Source organism: Zalophus californianus, chromosome 16 (assembly GCF_009762305.2).
Source record: "Zalophus californianus isolate mZalCal1 chromosome 16, mZalCal1.pri.v2, whole genome shotgun sequence".
NCBI classification, from domain to species: domain Eukaryota; kingdom Metazoa; phylum Chordata; class Mammalia; order Carnivora; family Otariidae; genus Zalophus; species Zalophus californianus.
Window position 1 is genome coordinate 61,477,398 of NC_045610.1, and position 25,426 is coordinate 61,502,823.

The window sequence follows — 25,426 nt, forward strand, 5'->3', positions numbered from 1 at the left end:
CGCCCGAGGCGGCGTGAGCGGTAGGCGCTCTGGCCACTCCGGGTCCGCCAGGAGCGGCACCGCCCCCAATGGGCGCAGACCTAAGCGCAGGAAGCGGAAATGGCGGGGTCGCGGGGCGGGACTGTGCGGGAAGGCGGAAGTGGTTTAGCCTGGGAGCGCCCGGCGCGCGGATGGCTGGCCCCTGGCCCCGAGGTGCTCTGCCCGTGGGGCCGGCGGGGCCTGGGGGGCCGGGGCGGCCGCAGGGGCGGCAGCAGCAGCTGCGGGGGAAGCAGCACTCAGCGCCATGGCCCGGACCGCGCAGGTGGGTCTCGGCGCCGCGCAGTCCCTACCCGAGGGTGCGCGGGAGGATCGGCCGGGTGAGCGGAGGCGTGAGGGTCTCCGGAGTGGCAGGAGCCACTTCCAGGGTCGGTCCCTGCCCTCCTGGGGCTCCGGGAGAACCCCTCACCCCAGCGACCTGCGAGAACCCAGGTCAGGGGCAGTCTCCGGTGAGGATGCGTCCTCGCCCGGCGCCCCCGGCAGCCAGGTTCGCTTTCCAGGCTCAGCTTCAGTGTCTCTGATTCTGCTTATGCTGAACTTAGGACGCGTCTCACTCTCCTGTTCTCGCTCCCAGCAAAGAAAAAAAGAAAGTGAATTGCAAGCCTAAGAACCAGGATGAGCAGGAAATCCCCTTCCGGCTCCGAGAGATTATGAGGAGCCGCCAGGAGATGAAAAATCCCATCAGTAACAAAAAGAGGAAGAAACAAGGTAACGTGCAGGCTCATGCTGGGTGGCCATACAGCTTTGTGTGCCCCAGTCCACTTAATTGCCTAAACGTTTAATCGTGCTTCGGGCAGCAGAGATCCACAGACACCCAGTGGTCTGACGGTGCAGGGGCTTGTGGAGCACTGACCGAAGGCTGGTGTCACCAGGGCCACAGAGGTGGCTGGCAGCAGGTGGCAGTGTGGTTTCGGATGAGGCTCCAGAAGGAGCCCTTGGGGCCTCCTGTTAGGATTTTTGGTTCCCCTCCCAAACTAGTGGACATCCATCAGAAGTGATGGTGGGTTCAGAGTGACTTTGGGAAAAGATCCCTGTGTAACAATTGAGGGAGCGGACAGGGCAGGCCAGGGAAGCTCTTGCAAGTGAGAAACGGCTGTTTCTTGGACGGGAGTGCAGAAACGATAGGGGGAAAGAGTGGATGTTTTCTGGAGGTTAAGGAGGGAGTTGATGAGAGCCCCCCTGGAACACTTACCTTTCCAACCCCTCACCCAGGGCCAGGTTGGATAGCCACCTGTCAGCCTCTGCTAGAGATAACACTCGGGGCATTTTGAGGAATGGAGTCCAGCATGTTGGCGTTCTGTGTGTTTACATTTGTTTTCTCAAATATGAGATTGTTTTTACATCAATGCTGTTTTATAATTTCTTTTTTTTTTTAAGATTTTATTTATTTATTAACGAAAGAGAGAGAGAGAGGCAGAGGGAGAAGCAGGCTCCCAAGGAGCAGGGAGCCCGATGCAGGGCTCGATCTCAGGACCCTGGGATCACGACCTGAGCCGAAGGCAGACGCTTCACCATCTGAGCCACCCAGGCGCCCTGTTTTATAATTTCTTTGTAAACCTCATGCTTTTCGTTGGGGGTTATATGAGCATCAAAGAGACAGTGACAGAAAGAGGCAGGAAAGGTGAGAAGTAGAGGATGCACACCGGCCCCAGCAGAAGAAGGCACAGTTTGAACTGTGCTTTACGGAGCTGGCTCTTGTTTTTGGTGATTTAAGACATAAACTCGTACGTGGTAAAGCAGACGGGTGGAAGGTATGATGTATGGCACAGCCTCCCTCCCTGTCTCTGAGTCCTGCTCTTTTGCCCTGAAGAAACCTCTGTTCATCTTCTGCTGTGCCTGCCCAAGAGAAGTATCCTGCACATTTTCACATACTTAGGATAGGAAACTTACATGTTCATTCTGTGCATTGCGTAATGTTCTGGGTTTGTGCAGTGACGTCTTCACATGAAGATAGGGTAGTTATTCATCCAGTCCCCCGTTGATGATGAAATAACATTCAGGTTCTTTCCTGTTTTCTTTCTCAACTAAGCTGTGCTGGACATCTGTGACTTGCAGCAGTGGGCTGTGGGGCTCCCATCCCCATGGGTGTCCGAGCTGCCCCCGCTTGAGTCTGGTCTTCCTTCCCTGTGGCCCTGGCCAGCCTGGCACCACACCACCTGACCTCTCTCTTTGGTCTCAGCCCAGGCAGCCTTCAGAAAGACACTGGAGAAGGAAGCAAAAGGAGCCGAGCCAGACATCGCTGTCCCCAAGTTCCAGCAGAGGAAGTGGGAGTCTGACGGGGCCTACATCCAGCGAATGGAGGAAGAGGCCCAGCACGTGCTCTTCCTCAGCAAGAACCAGGTGGCCCGGCAGCCCGAGGTGCAGGAAGCTCCCAAAAAGGAGAAGTCAGAGCAGAAGAAAGCGTGAGTGGGGTGGGGTCGGGGTCCCCTGACCATTCTCTGCATCGATAGTGTTTTCTTCCTGGGGGAGCCCCACCCCACCCCAATTCAGGGGGAGCACAGAGAGAAGTGAAAACCTGTTTTTCTGTACATCAGAGCTTTTCAACCCTGGGGGTTCAGGGAGTCTCCGAGCCCACGGAACTCTGAAGGCCCAGATTTGTCTTTGCCTTTCTCTGGAAAAGCATCAAGGGGGCCCAAGAGCCAGATGAGGTCAAGGGCCTTTTGTCCACCCTGGCCAGTTGCAATAGGGAGAGGGGAAAAGATGAGGCTGGTGGTCCCTCAGGAAGGCTTGCTGGCCACTGGGGGATCCCACACAGCTCTGGGGTTCCCCTGCTTCTGACTGGCTGACACCGCCTCCTCGAGGACCTGGACTGGGGTCCTTTCCGTAAAAGAAGTTTGAGGGCCTTCAGCTGTGCCGTCCACACAAGTCCTGCGACCCCTTTCAGCTCCAGTGCCTCATCTGTAAAGCAGGGATACTGGCATCCCCAGCGGGGGCTCAGATGAGGTCCTTGCAGGGCTCCTGAGGGCAGCTTCTGGCACCAGGAGGGGGCCCACTGCCTGCTCTAGCTCCCCTGCCCCCCAGCCCTGGAGAAGTCTGGGAAGGAAGCCCTGTGCCACCTCCCTGGGCCTGTGGACATGGGCGGGGAGGTGGTTTTGACAAACAAGGGCTGTTTGAGATGTTTCTGCCACAACTGCAGCCTTTGAGATGGGCGGACCCAAGCTTTCATCGGGAGTTTCTGTCACAGCTGTGGGAGTTGGAGATGCTCTGCAGTCCCGTGGCGCTGTCCGCATCTGAGCGCTTTTATGCTCATGGTCAGGCCAAGTGACGAAAAGTACGTCACAGAAAACCTGAACCACACACCGTCTGGGGCCACAGCCACCCCCCAAACACAGCGCTGCACGTCTGTGATGGCGAGACCAGGGCCTCCACACCTGGGTTTGGGGAGACCCTTCAGATGCAGCAGCCCAGGCGATGCGTGGGGCCAGAGATTGTCTGGGGTGGGGGCCGCTCAGGGTGTGGAGCGACAGCTGGGCCTCTCCATGAGGTGCCAGGAGCGCCCCCCCCATTGGGACAACCCAGAACGTCTCCAGATGCCATCAGAGGTGCTCTGGGGGCACAGTTGCGCCCCCCAAGAATGCAGCCTTGGAACCCCGGCGGCCTGCTCTTCTGAGCACCCGGCTGTGGGGGGCAGGCGGTCACCGGAGTGGGGACTTGGCAGCAGCTCGCTGGGCTCTGCTGTGGGGCATCCTCCTGGGCATGGGTGACCTCCGCTTTCTGAGTCCCGTGAGATGAGACTTGGGGAATCTGAACGGCACTGTGCTTTCTTCCCCAGCTTCCAGAAACGGCGGCTGGATAGAGTCCGGCGGCGGAGGGAGGAGAAGGCCGCAGAAAGGCTGGAGCAGGAGCTCCTCCGAGGTAGGTCCTCCTGAAGCGATCGCGTGGGCCTGGGGCAGCGGGTGGGTGGCCACGTGGCCAGAGGCATGGGTTGTGTTCCTCTGCCCCTCCAGACACGGTGCAGTTCGGCGAGGTTGCCCTGCAGCCCCCAGAGCTGACCGCCCACCCCAGGACGAGCAGAAGTTGGAGCCAGGTAAGCAGGGGCAGCTGCCCCAGCTGTCCCCCAGGGCCGTGTGGTCCGGGGCCTACACGCAGGATGCCACGTTCTCACTGGGCCTACAGCTGGTGGACCAACACGGGCCCTTTCTTATCTCCCCTCTTCCCCGAACTGTGCCTCAACCTTCCGTCTCTGTTCTTTAGCCTGGGAAGAAATCGCTGATGCTGAGGATGCTTTTGAGCCCTGGTGGCACGTCCCAGCCTCTGACCACGTCACTGGCCCGACAGCGGATTATTGGGGAGGAGAGAGAGCGGGCCGTGCAGGCCTACAGGGCACTAAAGAAGCGGCAGGGGGCTCGATCACCGCAGCCGCCCTGCTCTCCCCACCTGGCTTCCAGGAAGAAGGCAGAGACGCGTCTGTGACGGCAAGACCAGGGCCTCCACACCTGGGTTTGGGGAGGACGTGGATGGCCTGGAACATGCTGGGGCCCCCAGGCCCCCCACGTACTCGCTCTCCAGTGCAAAAGAGGCTCTGGGCCTTTGCTCTCTCGTTTTTTCTCCCTAAGATGGCTTTTCTGTGAGTGACCATCTACTGGGCTGTTCCTCACAGGGCATGATCTGTCCCAAGTGCCCAGAATGGCCAGCACCTGTTTGGGACACAGCCAGTCAGGCACACCTAGCATCATTCGTCGCAGCTTTGTTCTGATTACACAGGTCCAGGCTCAGATAAGCCAGGGCCGCTTTAGGGAGGATGATCCCATAATCCTGTGCTTCGACGCCAGTCTGCTGGAGACAGTGCAGACTGGGTCAGCTGAATCTGTAACTGAAGCTCCGCATGGTTCAACAGCGCAGCTCGGCTGGAAGCACAGGCCGGGCAGTGGGCCGGAGCAGGGGTGAGGGGGGCAGGGGTCAGGGTCTAGGCCACCAGGACCTGCTTCTGGCACCTTGTCCCTGCAGAGGCAGGTGCAGCCCACCCAGGCTTTCACTGGGATATGGAGACAGGACACCACCCACACCCAGTGGGTTTGAGAGGTTTGTGTTCTCGAGTGTTTGGGGAAAGAAGAGCAGGTCTGAAGCAGCTTGAGGGCAAGGACAGAACCCTGGCCCGGGACCTTCCCGAGGCTGAAAGGGTTATGTGGGGAATTCCTGCCAACAGCAGGGCCTGGCAAGCTTTGAATCTCCCACCAGAGCCAAAGGAGGGAGCACCCAGATGTTACCAGTGTGATTAGCTGTGGGGCGCGGGGCGCGGGGTGCTGAGACTGTAGGGTTCTCGGCAATGGAACACGAAGGGGAGCATCGTACTGCTCATATCCTTGTGAGGACAGCACTCGGCTCCTTCCTTGGGCTCGGACAGCTCAGGAACTGCCATGTCTCAGCCTTGGCCATGGTGGCCCTACAGAAAGTGTGGGGTAGCGTGCTTCTGTGGGATCCTTTTTTGTCTTTCCCTGTTTGCATCCTTTACAATGTTTTGTGTTTGTTTTTTTCCAAATTAAAAACTTGAGGGCGCCTGGGTGGCTCAGTTGGTTGAGCGACTGCCTTCGGCTCAGGTCATGATCCTCAAGTCCTGGGATTGAGTCCCACATTGGGCTCCCTGCTCAGCAGGGAGTCTGCTTCTCCCTCTGACCCTGCCCCCTCTCATGTGCTCTCTCATTCTCTCTCAAATAAATAAAATCTTAAAAAAAAAAAAAAGTAGAAAAAAAATTGAGTTGAAACTGTGTTTGTAACCAGGGCTAGCGTCTCAGGGGTGTTTGTGTGAGGTAGGGGCCCTGTGCCCCACATAGGTGCTCGGGACGCTGGCTGCCACTGTGGTGGCAGATCACAGGTGCCAGTGGGGTGGGCAGCATGGCCGCTCCTTCGGTGGTTGGCACCCTTCCCGCAGTAGGATTCCAGGATGTGGGCAGGACGGCAAGACCGGGGTGAACGCAGTCCCTGAGAAAAACCCATGCTCCCGGACCCATGGCCAAGCGTGGCACGAAAGCAGGAAGGTGGAAATGCACTGTGGCTGGAGGGTTTGCCTTTCAAAACCAGGTTCATAGTTCACATGGAGGATGAAATCACCTCGGGCCTGTCAGAGTGTCCCGAAAGCTCACCAACCCGGCTCAGGCTGCCTTAACCATGAGATGTCACCAGGCCCAAATCTGAGAGGAGCCCCGCGCTGGGGGCCACCCCCAGAGACGGAGCCAGGTGCCTGTCTGCTGAGTGCGCACTGTGTTGACGTTTTCTAAAGCGGGGGGCGGAGGGCAGCCGTCACGCGGGGTGCCAAGTTGTGTGAGATCCACAACTGCACCCCTGGGGTGGAGGCCGCTCGCATCTGTGGCTGCGCGACCCTCCCACAGAGGAGCGCATCCACAGGGTCGGGGGGTGGGCTGGAGCCCCCGTGGCCCTGCAGACTGTGCGAGAGCTTTGCTGAGGCATCATTTACAACCCCCACGTGAACACCCCCCCCCCCCGCCCCCGGCAACAATGGGGCCAACTGGAAACCCCGCGGCTGAGGCCAGGCCGCCGCGCTACACGCCGGGAGAGCACAGATGTCTGGCGTTCCTTCACAGCCTAACTAGCCTCAACTGCCAGCTGAGATGGAGAAAGCCGCTTGCAGAAAACACAACCACACCCGGGTGTACAGGGCTTCTTAACCGACTGCAGCAAGCTGAACAGTAGCCCCACACAGACCTCTCCCTGTACCCTGGGAACATGCAAGCATGCCCGTTTTTCCAAAAAGGGTCTTTGCAGATGTAATTAGGGATCTCAAGATCATCCTGGATTTAGGGTGGGCCCTGAATCCAGTGACAGGTGTCCCGATAAGGAGAGAAAGCCACATGAAGACAGAGACAGGTTTAGTTCTGAGTCACAAGCCAAGTTACATCGAGAAGTATCAGCAGCCACTAGAAGCCAGAAAAGAAGCAAGGAATGCATCCTCCCTCGGAGCCTCCAGGAGGAACCAACCCTGCTGACAACTTTCTATCAGTTTTTTGACCTCCAGAACTTTGAGCGTAAGTTTGGGTTGTTTTAAGCCAAGTGGCAATTTGTTATGGAGGCCCTAGGACACGAATACACCGTCCTCCCGCAAGCCCCCTCAGCTGAAATCAGGGTGAGCTTGTCAGGACCTCCTGCACTCTATCAGAGCCGCCCCCACTCTCGCCTACCTGCGGGACCCCTATGCCCTCCTCGGCGATGAATGTGCACTAAGCAGACGAACTAATGAAAACACCGTTCTCGTTCTGACTCCAGGCTCAGTTCTTTCCATGACAACGGCCTCATACAGTGGGGGTCACATCGTCAGCCTGTCAGAAACTCTACAGAGAGACCGAGTCTGTGGGGCTGTGCAGTCCAAACACCTGTGGGAAGGACATACATCCCGGGATGGGAGCAGGTCGCCCAGCCACCCTGCAAGCCTGTCGTCTTCTCCCAGCCCTGGGGATGATCTTTTCATTCAGAGGCCAGCTGGCAGGAGTTTCTGTAACCGGGGTTCCTCAGTTTACCCGTCACGGCAACTCAGGCCAGGAGCCCATCCCCTAGGCTTGTGCTGGGTCATCCTGTCCCTGATGAGAACAGATCTCTGCAGGCCAAGAGGGCGGCTCTCTGGCCCCTCCACAGAGCCGGCCCGTCACGGTCTCCTCCCGCAGGTCAGCTGTCAGCTGTCAGTCCCCTGGGTGTCCTGGAGCCAGTGCAGCACCTCCGCCAGGCCGGTGCCCTTGTGAGCGCTGACTGCCACTGTGCTGATGCTCTGCTTGGCACAGGCAATGATGTCTGGGAGTCTGATCAAGGACTTCATCTCCTCCACGGTCATGTAACAGGGCACATCACTACGGTGGAAGAAGCGCCCTGTCAAGGTGGGCTACCACAAGCCATCCCAACCCCCACTGGACCCCCCCCATGAACCACCCTCCCGGCTACACTCCAGGGAGCTCCTCGTGGGGGGGGCACCCCCACACTCCTCCAGGATGACAAACCCGTACATTTTATTAAAGAGTATCAAGACCGACGCTTCTGCTAGTCCTTCCGCAGAAAGGAGACCCAGGAGTTGCACGCAGGAAGCAGACAGCTGAGTGGGGTTAGCCGCATCCATCATGAACTAGGGAAGAAGAAAATGCAGACCGGTGCCACCTGTGAGGGAGACAGTCCTTCCCAGACCCCCTTCCTTGGATATCATGACCTGGCTCAGAACAGCACAGTGACTTTGAAACAAAGGACTTTGGGGTCAGCAGAAGTAAAGGGAAATGAGCTGCACGAGAGTGACCTGCTGTCACTTGTTTCCACCCACACGGGTCTCTGCTGGCATGGCCATCCGTGCTCCCAGGAAGGGTCCTGGGCCTTGGGGCACAGGCCTTGCTAGGATGGGACAAGGTACGGAGAAGTCAAGCGTAAGAACCCACGCGTGAGAACATCTCAGAGAGCAAGCACATTACTGGCACAGAAGAAATACTTCTGTCGGGAGCCCCGCATGAGCTTTCACGTCAGCTCTGGAACAGGAGCACTAGGGATCAAGCTGGATTCTCAAAAGGAAGTCGCTGACTAGCCCAGGAACCCAAACTCCAGCCTGTACGGAGGGAGGTCCAGCACTACACGACCCCTAAACAAGTTCATGGGACCATGACCTACCAGGAGAGAACGGCAATTTCCATAGTAGCTGGGCCAGATGGGGCCCATGCACCCCCCCAGCTCCCGGATGGTAATCTTTCTTGGGACCACGATGTCAGTAAGGTCAGTGCCCACCTGTGAAAAAACCAGGACGCATTAAGGACACAAGCTCTTCCCCACTGGGAGCTCCTGGAGAGGAACGTGCACCGTCCTTTACACCGATCTAAACCCCAATACGCCCGTTCTCAAGGGCTTAGACCCTAAAGCACAACCCTAAGCAAAGAAGGCTAAGGTGGCTTCCAAAGGTCCACACCCTAACCCTCAGAGCTGGCTATGGCCGCAGCTCCAACACCCATCAGTGGGATTCGCCTCTGGGGCGACCAGAGAAAGCAGGGTGAAGAGCGTGAGGGGCGGGCGGCTCGGGGCCCCTGTCATGCACCCACGTCCACCGCAGCTCTGTCCCAGGAGGCAGGCTCCTTCCCGTGACACCCCGCTCACCTCCCGAGGGTTGCATTCACACACGGACCCGCCGGACTCCAGCTTCCACTTAAAACAACCCAAAGCGCTTTGCAAACCGTAAAAGGTACCCGCTTCTGCTAAACCTGCGGGAGAGGGGCGGCCTACCGTGGGCCGCGTCGGGGGAGGATCGCCCAGATCGCCCTTCCCATCCCCAGAGCTCAGCTGTGCGGGCAGTCAAGGATCGCGAGGCGGGCAGAGAACGCGGGCGGCGGCCAGACCCGCCCGGCACGCCCGGCACACCCAGCACCCCGCCCCCGGGACCCCATCCCCGCTCCCCCGGGAGCATCCCGACGCCCGCACCGGTCCCCTGCCCCCCCGCCCGGCGCGGAAGGATATTCAGCAATCTTTTCACCAACAGCGTCTTCCCGACGCCCGAGGCCCCCAGCAGGAGACACATCACGGCTCCCGACTCCACCCGGCACCCGTAGCTCGGCGCAAGTCCCGCCCTCCACCCCGCTCTCATTGGACAGGGTCACGTCCGAGCTGTTCATTGGTTCTCGGCGCTCACCGCCTCAAAATGTGCAGCCTGCAGCCCAATCGGCGCCCAGAATCTGGGACGAGTAGAAAAGCCCGCCTCCTCGCGGCTCGCGGCTCGCGGCTCGCGGCCCGGCCCGGCCCGGCCCGGCGACGCGCGCGTGCGCGAGCCCGAGGGAAAGGCGGAAGCGGAAGTCGGGGGCGCGCCGGTTCGCAGCGGAGAGCGCAGCGGCGTCGGGTCGGGGTCCGGGGTCGCCATGGGGCGCGGCAGCGGCACCTTCGAGCGTCTCCTAGGTAACGCGGCCCCCGCCCCTCGCGGCTGGCCAGCGTCCCGGGAGCGGAGCCGGGGGGCGGCCGCGGAGCGACCCGGGCCCGGGGGCCCGGGGTGTGGGTGGGCGCGCCGGCGGTGTGGGGACCTGGCAGTCCGGGGCGCTGGGCGCGGGCTCCGACCCGAGTGGGTGAGGGTCCGCGGAGGGGCAGGGCCCGCGCTCACGGCGACCGTGCTCGAGGCTCTGCTCCTGGGCCGGGGCGGGCAGGTCCCCAGGGAAAGGATCGGCCCCCGGAGCCACAGTATCTGACTGAGCCACGAGTCCTGAGTCACGGAAACGGGTGACCTAGTCAAATAGACCCCCTCCCCCCAAAAAACTCTAGGTTGCAGGGGAACTGAGGGTGCCCCAAACTCTGGGCTCCAAAGGGTGGAACCAGTAGTGTCCTCCCGGGGACCCGCCAGGCTCTTTGAGCGCTGCTTCCCTGGGAGGCAGGCCAGCCCTGTGTCCCCAACTGGGCTCCGGGGAGGCCCCGGGGGTTTAGGGAGGTGGTTTTTCTGTTTGTCAGAGGTGGATAGCTGGTCCTTTCTGGGCTTTCTGGAGGCCACCAATTTTAGTAAAAGAAAGGTGCATGTTTATGGGCATGTCCTCCACCCCCAGTGCTACTGGGTGGGCTCTGTGTTTGGGGTGGGTGCTCTGGGTGCTCCAGTGGTCGGTTTGAGCCTGCCCTGCTTTTTCCTTGAATGTGGTTTTGGAGGAGACCTCATATGAGGCACCTTCCTTGTTCTGAGAACATGCATGCCGAGGGGTGGTTCAGCCCTCCAAAGATCAATCCAGAAGTTACTACCAGATCAGCACTATGTGTGGATACACCTTATTAGACCCCCCGTGTGTCTCCAGGGAGGAGAGCCGGCATGGCTGGGGGAGCAGAGCATATTGTGTGTGTGAGGCAGCTGTGACGTACAGAGAGCACGGGTGTTATTGGAAGAATGTTTCTTGGAGGTCGTTCCTGGCTTCATCCCACAAAACACTTAGAGCAGAAGACTGGAGTCCAGGCTGCTCTTCTCCAGCCTTGCCCCCGCTGAGATCTCATCGGACAGGTTAAACGTGGGGAAAACCAGGGACTCAGGGACGAGGTGGCAGAGCGTAGTGTGAAACCCCGCCTGGCTTGGCCCGGCAAGCTGTGTGACTTTGGCAGCGACCTCACTGCTCCGCTTCACCGTCTTTGTCGTAAAGACGACGGGAATAGGACGTTGCTCAGGAGGTGGTTTAAGAACTCGGTGATCACGTAAAGTGTCTGGATCGAGTGCGCAGCGGGTAGCTGCTGTTAGTATTTTCTAAGCTGTTTGCCTTTCTGGAAAGGATAGTACTCTCATGATTATCGGGCATCAAGAGGATTTTCATGGGGTTTTCCGTTCAATCCAAATGTTTTAAATGGGAATGTTGCTGAGCTGTGGGGCCAACCAGGGAATCACAGAGGACGGGCCCCAGTAATGGTGTGTTTTTGCCGTAGACAAAGCAACCAGCCAGCTTCTGCTGGAGACCGACTGGGAGTCCATCCTGCAGATCTGTGACCTCATCCGTCAGGGGGACACACAGTAAGTGAGGAGGGTCTGTGCCTGCTCAGAAGCAGGGGGGTGGCAGCATGGCACTCCCGGCTTCCTTGGTGCCCACGGATGCTCTAGGATCCCGCAGTATCCTGCCCTGATGGACGTCGACCACATTAGGCCTTAGGGGGAGAATTGAGCGGTCCTCACGCCGGGGTTTTGGGGATCTGGGCACAGGGAAAGTGTTCCTCTGCACTGCTCGGAGGTACTTAACATCTGCTTGGGGGTTTTGAAGACCAGACGGTGGCAGAGGTTTTCTCAGCTTCGCTTTTAATGTAATGTTTTTTTCTTTTCTCTTTTACCAATATTTCTTTTTTAGAGCCAAATATGCCGTGAGTGCCATCAAAAAGAAAGTCAACGACAAGAATCCTCACGTGGCGTTGTACGCCCTGGAGGTAACTAGATCCCTGCACTCTGGCCACCTCAAGGGTCGCTGCCCCAGTGTCCAGATGGCAGAGACAGCGTGACCCTGGGGCCTTGCCCACCTGCCTGGGGTGTGAGGGCAGGTAGGAGCAGCCCTGATGGAGGGCAGTGCCTCAGCTGCCCCACCTGAAGCTACAGACTCAGGGCCCTGAGGTTGACTCTGGTCTCTGTCCCTGGTGGTAAGAAATGGAGTTAGAAGAAGAAGGAGCACGTACAGCGCTGGTTGCATCCTGACTTAGAGCTGCCACGGGGACTCTCCTGATGGGCTAGGTTGCCCGAGGGGCCTGTCCAAGGCAGGTTAGCCCTGGCCAAACCAGGGGCTCAAGACTTCCCTTCCTTGGGTCCTGCAGGTCATGGAGTCTGTGGTGAAGAACTGCGGCCAGACCGTCCACGACGAGGTGGCCAACAAGCAGACCATGGAGGAGCTGAAGGAGCTGCTGAAGGTGGGCCCTTGGGGGGAGGCAGTGAGGCCCAGACAGTGGGGAGGGCACAGTTACCCCGAGGCTGTGCCTGTGCCTTTTTGGGGCTCTGCTGGCCCCTGAGGCAGTGGCAGGGCCAGGCAGAACAAGCACAGGAAGGTGGGTGTTGGTGGTCCCCGAACCTCCCGAATCCCAGCTCGATGACGTCGGGGCTTGACCAGAAGCAAACCGGAGTGCTGTGCTGGGGACGCAGAGGAGACCCTGCTCTTCTCGGGGGGTCGGGGAAGGCTTCCCACGGCAGGGCTTGGAGTCTCACCAGGTTGTGGAGAAGGAGGGGGAGGAGCTGTGCGTGTGCGAGTGGCTGTGAGCAGAGGGTGTGGGCAGAGGCCTGGGGGGAGCCCCGAAGGGCGGCTGGGTGGGTCCCACATGCAGAGCCAGGATTCTGAGCCGGGAGATGTGTGAGTCTGACGTGTTTATGGAGGGAGGTTGGGGGAACACGGCACAGCAGGGACACCTTGGGGAGTGGGTTTCACACCCTCCTTTTGTAGAGGGGGGCCAGTCCTCCAGAGCCCCGAGAAATAATGCTGCACAGGCCACCGTCCACGGCCCCACAGGCTGGCGCTGTCCACCTGCAGGGATTGTGATGTGGGTGGTGACACCAGCAGGTTGTGTGATGCAGAGAGGGTGGTACGGGGTGCACCCGTCCCACAGGGGTGAGGCAGCCGGGGTGGTGGCCGAGGAGCAGAGCCCCAGACACTGTCTCTGCTACGTTGGGGGGCGGGGCCACAGCTTCCTGGCCTGTGTGGGTGTCCGTGGCCTCTCATGGCTGAGAGCCCCCCTGGACCCGAGCTGGGCCCTGACTGGGGACCCTGCATCCAGGCTGAAAGAGCAGAAGAGTCAGATCCTTCACTTCTCGTATCCAGCGATTGTGCCCTGTTTGTGCTGCATGTGGTCTAAGCCAGTTAGTCCCCCCTTGGAGAGAGAGGGTCACGATAGGACACGGATTACAGGAAAAGAACCAGAAGCCTAGTGGGTGAGTCTAGTTGGCATCTCCGCAGGGTAGCTTTCTCATCCTGCTGTCTTCCTGAGCGTCCCCAGGAGAGCTCTAGGAATGTGACTGACGATGCTCTAAGCTGGCGGAAGTGGTGGCTCTGCACGTGGGGCAGCTCCTGGGGCGGCCGCCCCCTCGCCCCCGTGGCCCCGCCCACCGAGGCTGGCCGTGACCAGAGGAAAGGCGGCCAGCTGCACATCTGCTCCCTCAGCGTGGGTCTGGTGGGCGCCGCCTGATAGATCCTGGCATTTGCCAGAGCCACACCGGCTTACAGACTCAGGGGCCCCTGACACTGACTAAGCTCCTGGGGGCAGGGAAGGAAGAAGCAGGTGGTTATAGGGTAGTGGGCCTGGGGAACCGGGCTTCGGGGCTTCCCCAGTTTTTCCCAAGGCATTAAAGAAAAGTCGGGCCCTGAGTGGGCACACCGCTGTGACAAGTTTGTCCTCGGGGACCGGGCTTCATGGAGGAGGGCTGCCCCTGGGTAATGGGTCCATGCGTGGCCCCGGTGCCCCACGTGGGGGGCCCTCCCTGCGCTGCCCGCCCCACGTGCTCAGAGTGCTGCGGTCTTCCTGCAGCTTCCTCATGCTGAGACATCTCTGGCCTTCGTGTCTCCCATTCTCCTCCTCCTTCCTTTCTGTGCAGAGGCAGGTGGAAGTAAACGTCCGAAACAAGATTCTGTATCTGATCCAGGCCTGGGCTCACGCCTTCCGGAACGAGCCCAAGTACAAGGTGGTCCAGGACACGTACCAGATCATGAAGGTGGAAGGTGCGTCGGGCAGGGGCTGTGTGTGCGCGCTGTGCGGGGCAGGGGGATAGCACCGTACTGCATGACCGGCGGCAGTGGGAGCCTGCTCTGGGCCCGGGAGCCGCTGCCTTTCCCGACCTCACGCCCAGTCAGGGCAGGACAGGGGCATGTGGTGGAGAACACACAAGTGAAAAGACTGAGCAGAGGAGCTAAGTCTGGAGTGTGGGGTCCTCGGAAGGAAGTAAAACCAGGGGACCTCGCCTCCTGGGGGCTGATTTAGCACGAGGGGTGGGAGGAGGCCTGGAGAGCAGGCAGCTCGTGTGCCAGACCTGAACGTGTAAACAAGCCAGCATCCTGTGGAGGACTTGGTTCCGAGGCCCCGGGGCCATCACAGACCAGGGACAAGGCACAGGAGGGGCCAGCCTGCCAGAGTGGCTCAGCGGGAGCTGGGGTACCCCGAGGACGGCGGGAAATCCTGGGAGGGCTGCAGCAGGGCTGTGACAGCCGGGGGACCTTTTCAAGGCTTCCTCTGTGCTCCTCCTAGCTGCTACAGCGGCCACACAGATCTGCTGGGGCTTGGCGAGGAGGACAGTGGATTCAGACTGTAGTGCTCACACTGGGCAGTTGCGGGGGGGCTGGGTCAACCCCCACCTGTGCAGAGGCCCTGAAGTGAGGTGTGGAGCAGGGGTGGCGTCTGGTGGCTACGGGTGGGTCAGACCCCGTGGAGACTGTGGTGAAGGTTCTGTCCATGTCAGTGAGCTGGCCTCAGGCCCTCAATCCTGGACGTTGGACGTGGGATGGCGGGTGTATGTTCGCACTTTCCTGGGGAGACAGCCCAAAGCTTCATGGAATCCTCAAGGGACCTGTGTCTCCAAAAAGCATGGGAATCTGTTTTAAGAATCCTGAGAGGTACAGTTGGCTGGGGTGTGGGGCCAGGAGCCGGACAGCAGGTCCAGGGAAGATCTGTGAGGCCTCGATGTGGTGCGAATGAGGCCAGGCCCCATGCTCTGGGATGGGGCGGCCAGCTCACGCATCCGGACGCCTTCGCCTGGTGCTGGGTCACTGCGCTTGCTGCCCAGGGGCTCTGGGCCTCCTTTTGAGGGTGTGCTTGGGGAGGTGGCTGCCCAGAGCTAGGACGTGGCTTCTGAAGGTCTCGGGGCAGACTGGGCAAGGACAGCTGAGGCTGTCAGGGCCCCGCATACCAGTGTGGTACCAGTAGTGACCATGGTCTCTTTTCTCCAGGACATGTCTTCCCGGAGTTCAAGGAGAGTGATGCCATGTTTGCCGCAGAGAGAGTGAGTTCGCGGGGTGCTGGCCATCTAGGAGTTTGGTTGCTTTTTTTTTTTTTTTTTAAGTTTATTTAAGTAATCTGTACAGCCAACATGGGGCTCAAACTCACGACCCCGAGTTCGAGAGCCACAGGCTCTTCCAACTGAGCCGGCCAGGCGCCCCGGGAGTTCGGCTGATTTGAGGAAGCAGAAGGGAAGTCCCAGGGTCCCAGCTTGTAGGGAACATCGGTGGGTGAGCTGCCATTTTGTCTCAAAAGCAACATGTGTGGGATGTGCAGCCATGCCTCCGGGGTCTCAATTTGGAACGCAGCTCAAGGTCCCTTTGTGCTGTGGCTGACGGGTTTGTGTAGTTAAGACAAATACCGACCCCGAGCTGCAGGGGGTCTTGCGGTCACACTTTCAGAAAGGAGAGTCTGTTTGGGGTGGGCTCCTGCCTCGCATCTGTAGACTGGGACCTCAGCCCCTGAGCCCACACTGGGGTCTTGTCCCCTTCGTGGGAAACAGGGATCTTGGCCGGGAAGGTGGGGGCCGTGTGATCCTGACTCTGCCTGCCCCCCAGGCCCCCGACTGGGTGGATGCTGAGGAGTGCCACCGCTGCAGAGTGCAGTTTGGGGTGGTGACACGCAAGGTGAGTGTACCTGCCACAGGGCTGACTCCACCCCACCCCCGGCTGTCCCCAGGAGGCCACTGAACCCACTCAGGATCCTTTTTCTCTTGGCTGTGGCCTCATGGTGCAAGGAGCAGTTCCAGCTTCCAGCTCCCAGCTCCGTGGTGAGCGGGGTCATCAAGGGGTCCCAAGCCCAGTGGTCTGTGCCGTCCGACGAAGCTTGGGCGCGGCTGTGCCCCCCTGGGGACAGGAATGCTCCAAGCTCGGGGCTGTGGGAGGCTCGGGTGTGTGTTGCCTGGGCCCACAGCCCCCTGGCTGCCTCTCAAGGCTAACAGCCTGTGCGCTCCGGCCCTCGAGCCACTGTGTCTCTCCCTCCGGAAGCACAGACCACGATGGTGGAGGCTGAGGCCAGGGCTTCTGAGCAGACTCACTGGACCACTGCCAGCACAACCTTTTCTCTCCCAGCAGCTCATGCATGAGAACTTTTCTTTTTAATTTGAGTTTTTTCCCCCCAAACGGTGGTTGCAGTTGAGAACCTGGAAACGTGCCATTTCCCTAGGGTCTTTGTGGCCTCCCAGGCCTGCCCTCTGCCCACCCTGGGAGGCCCGGCCTGGCGCCCTCTGCAGCGGGCAGTAGTGGGCAGGGTGGGCGCAAGGGGTCAGCGGCCCAGCACCAGGCCACACCCTGACCCGCTCCATGTCACAGCACCACTGCCGGGCGTGTGGTCAGATTTTCTGCGGCAAGTGCTCCTCCAAGTACTCCACCATCCCCAAGTTTGGCATCGAGAAGGAGGTGCGCGTGTGCGAGCCCTGCTATGAGCAGCTGAACAAGTGAGTTCCCTGCTGGGTGCCCTGGGGGCCCGGGTGTGCTCCCTGAAGCCGGGCTGCTGCTCCTGGCCGTCCAGGAGCAGGACTGGGACCTGCCAGCCAGTTGCTTGGGTTTGTTCTTTGGTTTGTCTACTTTTTAACTTGGAAGTAAAACTTAGAGAAAAGATGCAGGTGTGGGAAGCAGAGCCTGCAGGGTGCGGCCTCCTCCCAGGTCCCTCGGTGTTGACACGGCCTTGTGGGCGATTGGGCTCAAGCGCGTGGCCTCCCTTCCCCGTCCGCACTGGTGTTCCCGCATGTCTTGTTCATTCCGAAGCTCTGAGAGTGAGCTGCAGGTACCCTGTCCCCGAACCACCCCCGTGTGCGTTTCCCAAGAAGTGTGTCCTCCTGAGAGCACAGTAGAGCCGTCCGCCCAGGACACGTGACGTCTGCTCCGTGTTCCCGTCTGGTTCGGCGAGTCCTGGTCACGTCTTGTGGCAGTCTTGCCCCCGTCAGACCCGCCCAGGCCCCCAGCACAGGGCAGGTGGCTGTCACACGTCCTGCACTCCGTGACCCAGATCTCCGTGCAGCCTCTTTGTCCCGACCTGTGCGGTTCTCAAGGGCCTGGGCTGGTGTGGTGCCCCCCTTGGTTCGGGTCTGAGGCCTTGTGGTTCGTCAGGTTGTGTGATTCCCGGGATGAGGCTGTCCCGCTCCGTGCGGCCGCTTTGGGGGCCCGTGCTGTCCGGCTCCCAGTGTCAGCGATGGGAGCTCATCCGTCCGTTAGGTGGTGCCTCCAGGCCGCTCCCCTGGAAAGTTCCTTTCCCATGTTCGAACCTCATTTCCAGGAGAGGGGGCTGGGGCTTAGGCCAGGTGACCTGCCTGGGGTCCCGCGTCCCAGAGGTGACAGAGCTGGTCTGAGGGGCCGGTTTTTCTCCAGAGTGTGGCCTGTGGCACCACTGTCGTCATTCCGTCGGGATGCTGGGGGCCGGGGGATGGTGCTCAGCCACCCAGTGTCCTCTCGCCTCCAGGAAAGCAGAAGGAAAGGCGTCGTCCACAACGGAGCTGCCCCCGGAGTACCTGACCAGCCCCCTGTCGCAGCAATCCCAGGTACTAGCCCCGGGTCCCTGGGGGTGCCTCGTCCCCAGGCCCTGCTCACAGCCTTTCTGTTCCTAGTTGCCCCCCAAGCGGGATGAGACGGCCCTGCAGGAGGAGGAGGACCTGCAGCTGGCCCTGGCTCTGTCACAGTCGGAAGCCGAGGAGAAGGAGAGGATGGTGAGCTGGAGGGGGGCTCCCCCGGTGCAGGGGCACTGGGCTTGGGGGGTACCCCTAGATGTTTGGGGAGGGCAGTGGAGTGTGGTAGGTCGGCCCACCTGCACTGGGACCCTTCCTGCCTCTCCCGCAGAGACAGAAGTCAGCGTATGCTGCTGCCACGTACCCCAAGGCAGAGCCCGCGCCCGTGGCCTCGTCGGCGCCCCCGGCCGGCAGCCTGTACTCCTCGCCTGTGGTGAGCACCCTCCCAGGCTGCAGCCTGGGCCGTGCTTCGGTGTGGGAGGGTGGGAGGGCTGCCCCAGAAGGGATGGCCTGATGAAGCTGATGAAGGTCAAAGTCCAGCCTGATCCTCCCCAGCCCTCCGCTCCAGGTCGGGGTCCGCTGTAGGGGAAGATGACGCTGGGAAGGTTGGAGACCCCCAGAGTGAGAGGAGGTGGGCAGACCCTGGGCTCGAAGGTAGCCTGCCTTTTTCTGGCCTTGGCCCTCTCTGTAAATAAGGTGGTGGGTGGCAGGTGAGACAGAAAGTTCAGGAAGTCATGGCGAGCTCTGCGGTGCTCTGGGTGGGGCTGGGTGGCTGAGGGCCTAAGAACAGTCCACCGTTGGGACCAGCGGTGTGGTTGCTAGGAAGGCTGGTGGGGTACTGCCCTGCGCCTTGTTCAGTCACAGAGCCCCGGGGACCCCTTGGGCAGACCGGCCAGTGCCTGGGGTCCACTGTCACCATGGTGGCGTCCCAGCCTCCCGAGCGACGGCCTGGGAGGAGCTGGGCACGTGTTTGAGCCCATGGGTCACTGCTGCTCTGGTCTGTGTCTCCCCAGACTTCGTCGGCGCCGCTGGCAGAGGACATCGACCCCGAGGTGAGGGTGCCCCCACGTGCAGTGCTCTTCCCTGCTGCTCCCTGGCCCTTGCGAGTGACCCTTGTTGTGTGCACAGCTCGCCCGGTACCTCAACCGGAACTATTGGGAGAAAAAGCAGGAGGAGGCCCGCAAGAGCCCTACCCCGTCCGCACCTGCGCCCCTGACGGAGCCGGCCGCCGCGCCTGCGGAGGGGCATGCGATCCCCACCAACGCGCTGGAGGTGCACTGCTCTCAGCACTCCCGTGGCCCACAGTCCTGTTGGAGGTGCGGGGGCCTGCGATAGGCCGGATGACTCCCTCACCCTCTCTCTCCTCTTCCAGACTCCCCTCCCGGAGACAGACTCTCAGCCCATAGCTCCCTCCGGCGGCCCCTTCGGCGAGGTAAGCTGTGGTTCCCTCACGGGCCCCACACAGGCAGCTCTCCTGATGGGGCTGAGCCCTGCCCACAGCGACCTCCCAGGGGCAAGCCATTCCAGCCCAGAACTCTCGATGGAACATCTCTGGGTTGGCTGGCTGTGGTCCAGAACTTGGCCACTTGCTGCCTAGAATGGATCGGAATATCCTAGGGCACAGCCCAGAATCACCTGGATGAGTCCTTGTTCTGTCCTGGGGCTTCTGGGCTCTGTTGGTCATTGGACTGAGAGACTGGGGCCTCTTTGAGGGAGGCAGGTCCCCTACAGGGTAGGGGCAGAGGGGCTGCGAGCGAGGCCGCCCGAGCTCCAGCCAGCTCTGTCCTGGCCAGCACCACACCCACGTGCAAGAGTTAAGCCTCCTCGGGCCTCAGTGGTAGCATTTGTCAAAGGGAGGGCTAAGGGTGCGCCCTCAGCACCACTGGGAGGATCGAGTGCTGCACAGCAAGCTCAGAGCTCAGGGCCTGGAGTGGTGGGCAGCGCGCCGCCCAAGGGGCTGCTCCACAAGAGCCCCCGCCTGTCTCCGGCAGCAGTACCAGAACGGGGAGTCGGAGGAGAACCACGCGCAGTTCCTGAAGGCCCTGCAGAATGCCGTCACCACCTTCGTCAACCGCATGAAGAGCAACCACGTGCGGGGCCGCAGTATCACCAACGACTCGGCAGTGCTGTCCCTCTTCCAGTCCATCAACAGCATGCACCCCCAGCTGCTGGAACTGCTCAACCAACTGGACGAGCGCAGGCGTAGGTGCCGCAGTGCACGGGGGGGCCCCTCGGCGTGGTGTCGTGTGAGCACTGTGTGCTGGCCGCTCGCTGTGGGCATGCAGAGGGTCCTCGGGTGGGACTACCCCGAAGGCGGCAGCTTCTCGAGAGTCCCTCTCTGGGCCGCAGGCAACACGGGGGGTGGTCCCTGCGATGAGAAATGTCCCACTAAGCATAGGACCATCAGCTCCAGGAGGAATCCCACCCCCAGCCCTGACCCTGGGAGCCCAGAAGCCAGCCGTGCCCTGCGGACAGGCACTTGGCTGGGTCAAGGCAGGCCTGGTGGCCAGAGCCCAGCACTGGGCAGCCAGTGCTTCCCTCCCACGCCACACACTCCTGGCGCTGCCCTCTCCCCACAGTATACTATGAGGGGCTGCAGGACAAGTTGGCGCAGATCCGCGATGCCCGGGGGGCGCTCAGCGCCCTGCGGGAGGAGCACCGGGAGAAGCTTCGCCGGGCAGCTGAGGAAGCCGAGCGCCAGCGCCAGATCCAGCTGGCCCAGAAGCTGGAGATCATGCGGCAGAAAAAGCAGGTGTGGTGGCCGGCTCCACCTGGGGGGTGCCGACGTCGTGGACACAGCCCTGATGGTGCCTTGTGCCCACAGGAGTACCTGGAGGTGCAGCGGCAGCTGGCCATCCAGCGCCTGCAGGAGCAGGAGAAAGAGCGGCAGCTGCGCCTGGAGCAGCAGAAGCAGACCATCCAGATGCGCGCCCAGATGCCCGCCTTCTCCCTGCCCTATGCCCAGGCACGCACCCGCCCCGGGCCCACCCCTCGCCAGGGGCTGCAGCCACCGAGGACTGCCCTGACCGCCGTCTCTCTTTGTCCCCAGCTCCAGGCCATGCCCGCGGCCGGGGGCGTGCTGTACCAGCCCTCAGGCCCAACAAGCTTCCCGGGCACCTTCAGCCCCGCAGGCTCAGTGGAGGGCTCCCCCATGCACACGGTGTACATGAGCCAGCCGGCCCCCGCCACCAGCAGCCCCTACCCCAGCATGCCTGGGGCCGGAGCAGGTAATGGGGCGGGCGCAGGTGCCCACCAAGATGAGCTCCATACTACTACTTTTTCCTTCGTTTTTGTTTTGCTGTAACTTCAGTTCTACAGAAAAGTTAAATAGTACAAAGGGTTTTCTAGATTTCCCAAACAATATTTCATTACATTTGCACTCTCTATCCGTACATGCAGGTGTGCGCACATACACGTGGACTTTTTTCCCTGAATCTTTTTATTTATTTATTTTTTAAGATTTTATTTGACAGAGAGAGGGAGAGAGGGAACACAAGCAGGGGGAGTGGGAGAGGGAGAAGCAGGCTTCCCGCTGAGCAGGGAGCCCGATGCGGGGCTCCATCCCAGGACCCTGGGATCATGACCTGAGCTGAAGGCAGACGCCCAATGACTCAGCCCCCCAGGCGCCCTCCCTGAACCTCTTTAGAGCGGGTGGCGGGTATGATGCTGTTTGCTGCTAGCGCGGTCACAGCATGTGACCTCACCGATGGCCGGGTTCAGCTCTCCCACACAGTCCCAGTAACACTCCTTGTGCAGACAGGAAACCCCATGGCTGTTGTCTCTAACTGTTTGGCTGCTTTTCATCTTTGATCTAGAATGTTCTTTCTTTGCTTTTGTGTTCATGACCCTGACTCCTCAAAGAGCACTGGCCTGCTGTCTTGCAGACCAGCCCTCGCTGGGTCGTGGTTGGTCTTTGTGGCTGGGTTTTGACCGTGCATCCTGGTCGCTGGAGTGCTCAGCAGGAAGGCACAGCCGGCTGCTGGCCCGAGGCGCGCAGGCGGCCTCTCGGGGTTCCTGCAAGGGCCTGGCTGTCCCGTGGCAGTCAGCAGCCATTCAGTGGGGACGAGACTTGCACACATCCTTGCTCCTCCCAAGTTGTCACCCACTAGCTTCAGAGCCTTCTCTTCCGTGTGTGAGGCTGTCATAACGTTTGTCACCCAGTGACTTTATCATCTCGTTCGTCTTGTTGGTCAGTTGTCTTTCCACTGTAAGGAGACACTTCTCTTCTTTACTCTTTCGTCGTTTACATCCACGTGGACCCATTTTATTCACATTTTACAATTGGTTTCACGGCTCAGATGGTCCCAGGTGTGGCCAGCTCCGGGGCCATCTACCCCCATTCTGTGTTCACATTGTCGCTGCTCAGCCCTGGAGGCAGCCCCTCTCCAGGGAGCCGCTGGTCCTGCGAGTGGGGGTTGTTCAGCATCTGGGGCCCGCGGCAGCCCGCGAGGACACGTGCACGCGTGCACAAGCCTCATCTGCGGACGGCAGACCTGGGTTCAGTGATACGGCCCGGGGCCTCCTCCCCTCTCCGTGCCTGTGTCCTCCCCACGTGGGCTGCTCTGTTCGTTCCTGGAGTACACAGGAAGTGGTTTCAGGAACGCCAGCCCGAGCCCCTGGGGAGAGGTCCTCCTGACTGGGCTCACTAGGTCTGGTAGTCCTGTCTTCAGGCCCTGAGTTTCAGAAGGTGCAAGAGCTCGTTTCCCCCACCCCTCCCGTGCCGGCCTGTTACACCCCGTCGATAGTTTGGTTCATTTCTTCTGATTGCATTCAGCACTAGAGCTCCTCTCCTATCCTTGTTGGGTTTTTTTCCTTTTGTGAGAATGTGAAATGTGAACTTGGTTCCAGAAGTCACCCTGCAGGGTAGTGAGCTTGCTCCTCTCCCTCCGTAGATCCCAGCATGGTGAGCGCCTACATGTACCCAGCGGGGGCCACCGGGGCGCAGGCAGCCCCCCAAGGCCCCACCGGGCCCACCGCCAGCCCAGCCTACTCGTCCTACCAGCCTACTCCGACACAGGGTTATCAGGTAGGCGGGCAGGGTTGGCTCCCCTCCCCAGCGAGGGCCCGCAGCCCTTCTCCCATCACACGCTTCCCTCCACAGAACGTGGCCTCCCAGGCCCCCCAGAGCCTCCCGGCCATGTCCCAGCCTCCACAGTCCGGCGCCATGGGCTACATGGGGACTCAGTCGGTGTCCATGGGTTACCAGCCTTACAGCATGCAGGTGAGACACCGCGTGGGGTGTCCACATGGAAAAGAGGCTGGGGGAGCGCTGGGCAGGCCCCGCCTTCCTGCCCATCCCCCCTTCCCCACTGGGAGGCTCTCCTAGCTGGTGGGCATTTGATTTTCCAAGTCAGAAACGCCCCCCTTTATTGGCATACAGGGCTCCTTCACGTGGGGTTCGCTTCTTTTCACAGAGTCTCATGAGCACCCTCCCCAGCCAGGACGCACCTCTGCCGCCCCCCCAGCAGCCCTACATCGCAGGGCAGCAGCCTGTGTACCAGCAGGTGAGCTCCTCCCAAGGCTGCCGGCAGCTCAGCTCGAGGACGATGGTGGGGCTGTCCTGGGAGGAGGAGACCGTGCAGGCCAGGACTGCTTCCCAGCCGGCACACACGCAGCAGCGCACACAGATGTCCAGACCACACACGTGCTCAACCCCGTGGACACTGGTCGGGAACTCCTGGGGTCTCCGCTGGGGCAGGATGAGAACAGGGAACCCACAGCAAGCTGGGAGGAGGGAGGCCTGGCGTGGGCTGGGCTTTTGCCAGGACTGAGCCCTGGGGCTGAGACCAGGGTGGAGCGTTCTATAGAGAGAAGCCGCGGGGGGGGGGGGGGGGGGCGGGGAAGGCCAGGGTCTGGGGAAGGAGGACTGATGGTTCCTGTGCCTTACCCCCAGATGGCGCCCTCCGGGGGACCCCCCCAACAGCCACCCCCCGTGGCCCAGCCGCCACCGGCACAGGGCCTTCCGGCGCAGGGCAGTGAAGCCCAGCTCATCTCGTTTGACTGACCGCGGCCGGGAGCGCACCAGCCAGAACAACACTACGGTTCTCTGAACCACCGCCTCCGTCTCTAACTAGCGTCCTATCCCTGCCTTCCTGCCTCGCTCTCCTCTTGCAGCCATGTAGTGTCCCTGCGGCGTGCAGGGGGCGGCCCTTCACCCTGGCCCCCGCCCTCTGTCCTCTCCCGCCGACTCCTCGTGCCCCCAGGCCACACCCTCCTCCCCATCTCCCTGAGTTGGTCTCGGACTTCTTTCCCCAGGGCTGGGCCTCGGAGGGTGGGAGGGAGGGATCCTCTCCGAGCGGGAGCCTTCAAGCCCCGTGTGTCAGGTCCTGTGAGGGCTGGCTGGAGTGGGGTCCCTCTTCCTGTGCAGCCTGGGCCTCCCCCCATCTGCACCCGGGAGACCGCACGGCCTGGGGTCTGACTCGCGTGCGTGCTTCCCAGAGCCCTCTGGCGTGGCCCCCTGCGGTCAGCATGCACTCCTGGCCCTCACGGGAGGGTGGGGGCTTGTCTCCAGCTTCTCTGCTTCTGAGCTGCCATCTCATCCAGTGCCCCGAGTAGACGGAACGGAACACTGATAATAAAATGTCTTTCAACAAGTATCCGAGCGTCTCTACAGAAGGAAGGTGGTGGGCAGCTGGTGCAGCTCTGGACAGGGGCGAGTAGGCACATGCTTGTGGGCCAGCCTGTCCCAAGCCAAGCCTGGTTGCACGGTCAGTGTCGAGGGGTGGGCACTGCTCCGGCAGCAGCTGCAGATCTGATCCTCCCCTGAGACAGCACCACGGAGCTGTGCCCTTGGGGAGCCCAGCAGCAGGCCTCCCCGTCCAGCCCTGCTCTGCCCTGACTCCTCAAAGACTCGCAGCGCCCAAGGATGAGTGTGACTCTACACCAGTCAGAGTTGTAGTCTGGAAGAAAGTACCTTACCGTAGTGTAGACTCAGCCCCTCGTACCCAGAGTTCAGAACATTTCACACACTTTAAATATCTCGTAGGTGATCCCCGCTAATGCTGGATCTCTTCTGTGAAGAGATGGACTAGTTTACTAGGCAGAGAGGCTATCTGAGCTCGGGCCAAAGGCAGGGCCAGGACAGCAGGAGGTTGCCGGGCAGAGGACGGCTCTGCTTTCTTGATTTGATGTAACAAGCGCTGCTCCGTGCCTGGCTCTTAGAAAATCAGCTGGGAGAGCAGAGACCCAGGAGCCTCAGGGCAGATGTCAGAGGGGCCGGGGAGGCGCCCCACGTGCACGTTTGGGAGCTGGATGGAGGCAGGCAGGACTTCAGAGCGCACTCAGGCAGCTGGACACAGAGCCAGGGCTTACAAATTCTCTTCTCCCAGGCGAAACGCTAGCCCTCCCGCCCACGACCCCATCACTCGACCCTTCCAGGCTCAACCACAACCCTTAGTCGCGCTGTCAGCAGAGAATCCCGAGTTCAACCGCCCAGACGCGCGGGCCCAGGACGCGGCCTCGCTCCCGGGGCGGCACGGACCGACAGAAAACGTGCTCCCGCGCTGGCGCGAGAGGCAACCCTTCAGCGGGAGGAGGGAACCAAGGAGA

General features: G+C 60.9%; 3 protein-coding genes across 9 annotated transcripts; 2 read left to right on the top strand and 1 right to left on the bottom strand.

Annotated features, from left to right (window-relative positions):
- Nucleotides 1–119: 119 nt before the first annotated feature.
- On the top strand, nucleotides 120–5,584 carry CCDC137 (coiled-coil domain containing 137). 2 transcript variants are annotated; one of them, XM_027568446.2, is made up of 6 exons: nucleotides 123–301; nucleotides 611–744; nucleotides 2,216–2,438; nucleotides 3,809–3,891; nucleotides 3,984–4,063; nucleotides 4,231–4,592. In XM_027568446.2, the coding sequence occupies exons 1-6, from the start codon at nucleotides 171–173 to the stop codon at nucleotides 4,447–4,449; spliced, it is 870 nt and encodes a 289-aa protein (XP_027424247.2). In that variant the 5' UTR covers nucleotides 123–170; the 3' UTR covers nucleotides 4,450–4,592. The 2 variants fall into 2 exon arrangements, with proteins under 2 accessions (XP_027424246.1, XP_027424247.2); XM_027568445.2 differs by lacking the exon at nucleotides 3,984–4,063 and having other exon boundaries at nucleotides 120–301; nucleotides 4,231–5,584.
- Nucleotides 5,585–7,242: 1,658 nt separating this feature from the next.
- On the bottom strand, nucleotides 7,243–9,549 carry ARL16 (ADP ribosylation factor like GTPase 16). 2 transcript variants are annotated; one of them, XM_027626261.1, is made up of 5 exons: nucleotides 9,460–9,549; nucleotides 9,229–9,287; nucleotides 8,626–8,739; nucleotides 7,983–8,098; nucleotides 7,243–7,829 (listed from the first exon to the last, which is right to left on the bottom strand). In XM_027626261.1, the coding sequence occupies exons 1-5, from the start codon at nucleotides 9,518–9,520 to the stop codon at nucleotides 7,658–7,660; spliced, it is 522 nt and encodes a 173-aa protein (XP_027482062.1). In that variant the 5' UTR covers nucleotides 9,521–9,549; the 3' UTR covers nucleotides 7,243–7,657. The 2 variants fall into 2 exon arrangements, with proteins under 2 accessions (XP_027482062.1, XP_027482061.1); XM_027626260.2 differs by having other exon boundaries at nucleotides 9,103–9,287.
- Nucleotides 9,550–9,751: 202 nt separating this feature from the next.
- On the top strand, nucleotides 9,752–24,474 carry HGS (hepatocyte growth factor-regulated tyrosine kinase substrate). 5 transcript variants are annotated; one of them, XM_027626334.1, is made up of 22 exons: nucleotides 9,752–9,891; nucleotides 11,377–11,461; nucleotides 11,790–11,865; nucleotides 12,244–12,336; nucleotides 14,006–14,129; nucleotides 15,351–15,403; nucleotides 15,957–16,025; nucleotides 16,710–16,834; nucleotides 17,836–17,914; nucleotides 17,981–18,079; nucleotides 18,210–18,311; nucleotides 18,892–18,930; nucleotides 19,007–19,150; nucleotides 19,251–19,310; nucleotides 19,870–20,080; nucleotides 20,458–20,630; nucleotides 20,703–20,843; nucleotides 20,928–21,105; nucleotides 22,771–22,904; nucleotides 22,980–23,099; nucleotides 23,293–23,382; nucleotides 23,772–24,474. In XM_027626334.1, the coding sequence occupies exons 1-22, from the start codon at nucleotides 9,855–9,857 to the stop codon at nucleotides 23,880–23,882; spliced, it is 2,343 nt and encodes a 780-aa protein (XP_027482135.1). In that variant the 5' UTR covers nucleotides 9,752–9,854; the 3' UTR covers nucleotides 23,883–24,474. The 5 variants fall into 5 exon arrangements, with proteins under 5 accessions (XP_027482135.1, XP_027482136.1, XP_027482137.1 ...); XM_027626335.1 differs by having other exon boundaries at nucleotides 19,873–20,080; XM_027626338.1 differs by lacking the exon at nucleotides 9,752–9,891 and adding an exon at nucleotides 10,064–10,206.
- The last annotated feature ends 952 nt before the right edge of the window (nucleotides 24,475–25,426 follow it).

Excerpts from the sequence above, each read along its gene's own strand:
- CCDC137 (XM_027568445.2), top strand. The coding sequence starts at position 171 with ATGGCTGGCCCCTGGCCCCGAGGTGCTCTGCCCGTGGGGCCGGCGGGG. Across the intron at positions 302-610 it reads CCATGGCCCGGACCGCGCAG|CAAAGAAAAAAAGAAAGTGA; the intron begins GTGGGTCTCGGC and ends TCTCGCTCCCAG. Across the intron at positions 745-2,215 it reads CAAAAAGAGGAAGAAACAAG|CCCAGGCAGCCTTCAGAAAG; the intron begins GTAACGTGCAGG and ends CTTTGGTCTCAG.
- HGS (XM_027626334.1), top strand. The coding sequence starts at position 9,855 with ATGGGGCGCGGCAGCGGCACCTTCGAGCGTCTCCTAG. Across the intron at positions 18,312-18,891 it reads GCCTGTACTCCTCGCCTGTG|ACTTCGTCGGCGCCGCTGGC; the intron begins GTGAGCACCCTC and ends GTGTCTCCCCAG. Across the intron at positions 21,106-22,770 it reads CATGCCTGGGGCCGGAGCAG|ATCCCAGCATGGTGAGCGCC; the intron begins GTAATGGGGCGG and ends CTCCCTCCGTAG.
- ARL16 (XM_027626260.2), bottom strand. The coding sequence starts at position 9,520 with ATGTGTCTCCTGCTGGGGGCCTCGGGCGTCGGGAAGACGCTGTTGGTG. Across the intron at positions 8,740-9,102 it reads GTGAATGCAACCCTCGGGAG|GTGGGCACTGACCTTACTGA; the intron begins GTGAGCGGGGTG and ends GTTTTTTCACAG. Across the intron at positions 8,099-8,625 it reads GAAATTGCCGTTCTCTCCTG|TTCATGATGGATGCGGCTAA; the intron begins GTAGGTCATGGT and ends CTTCTTCCCTAG.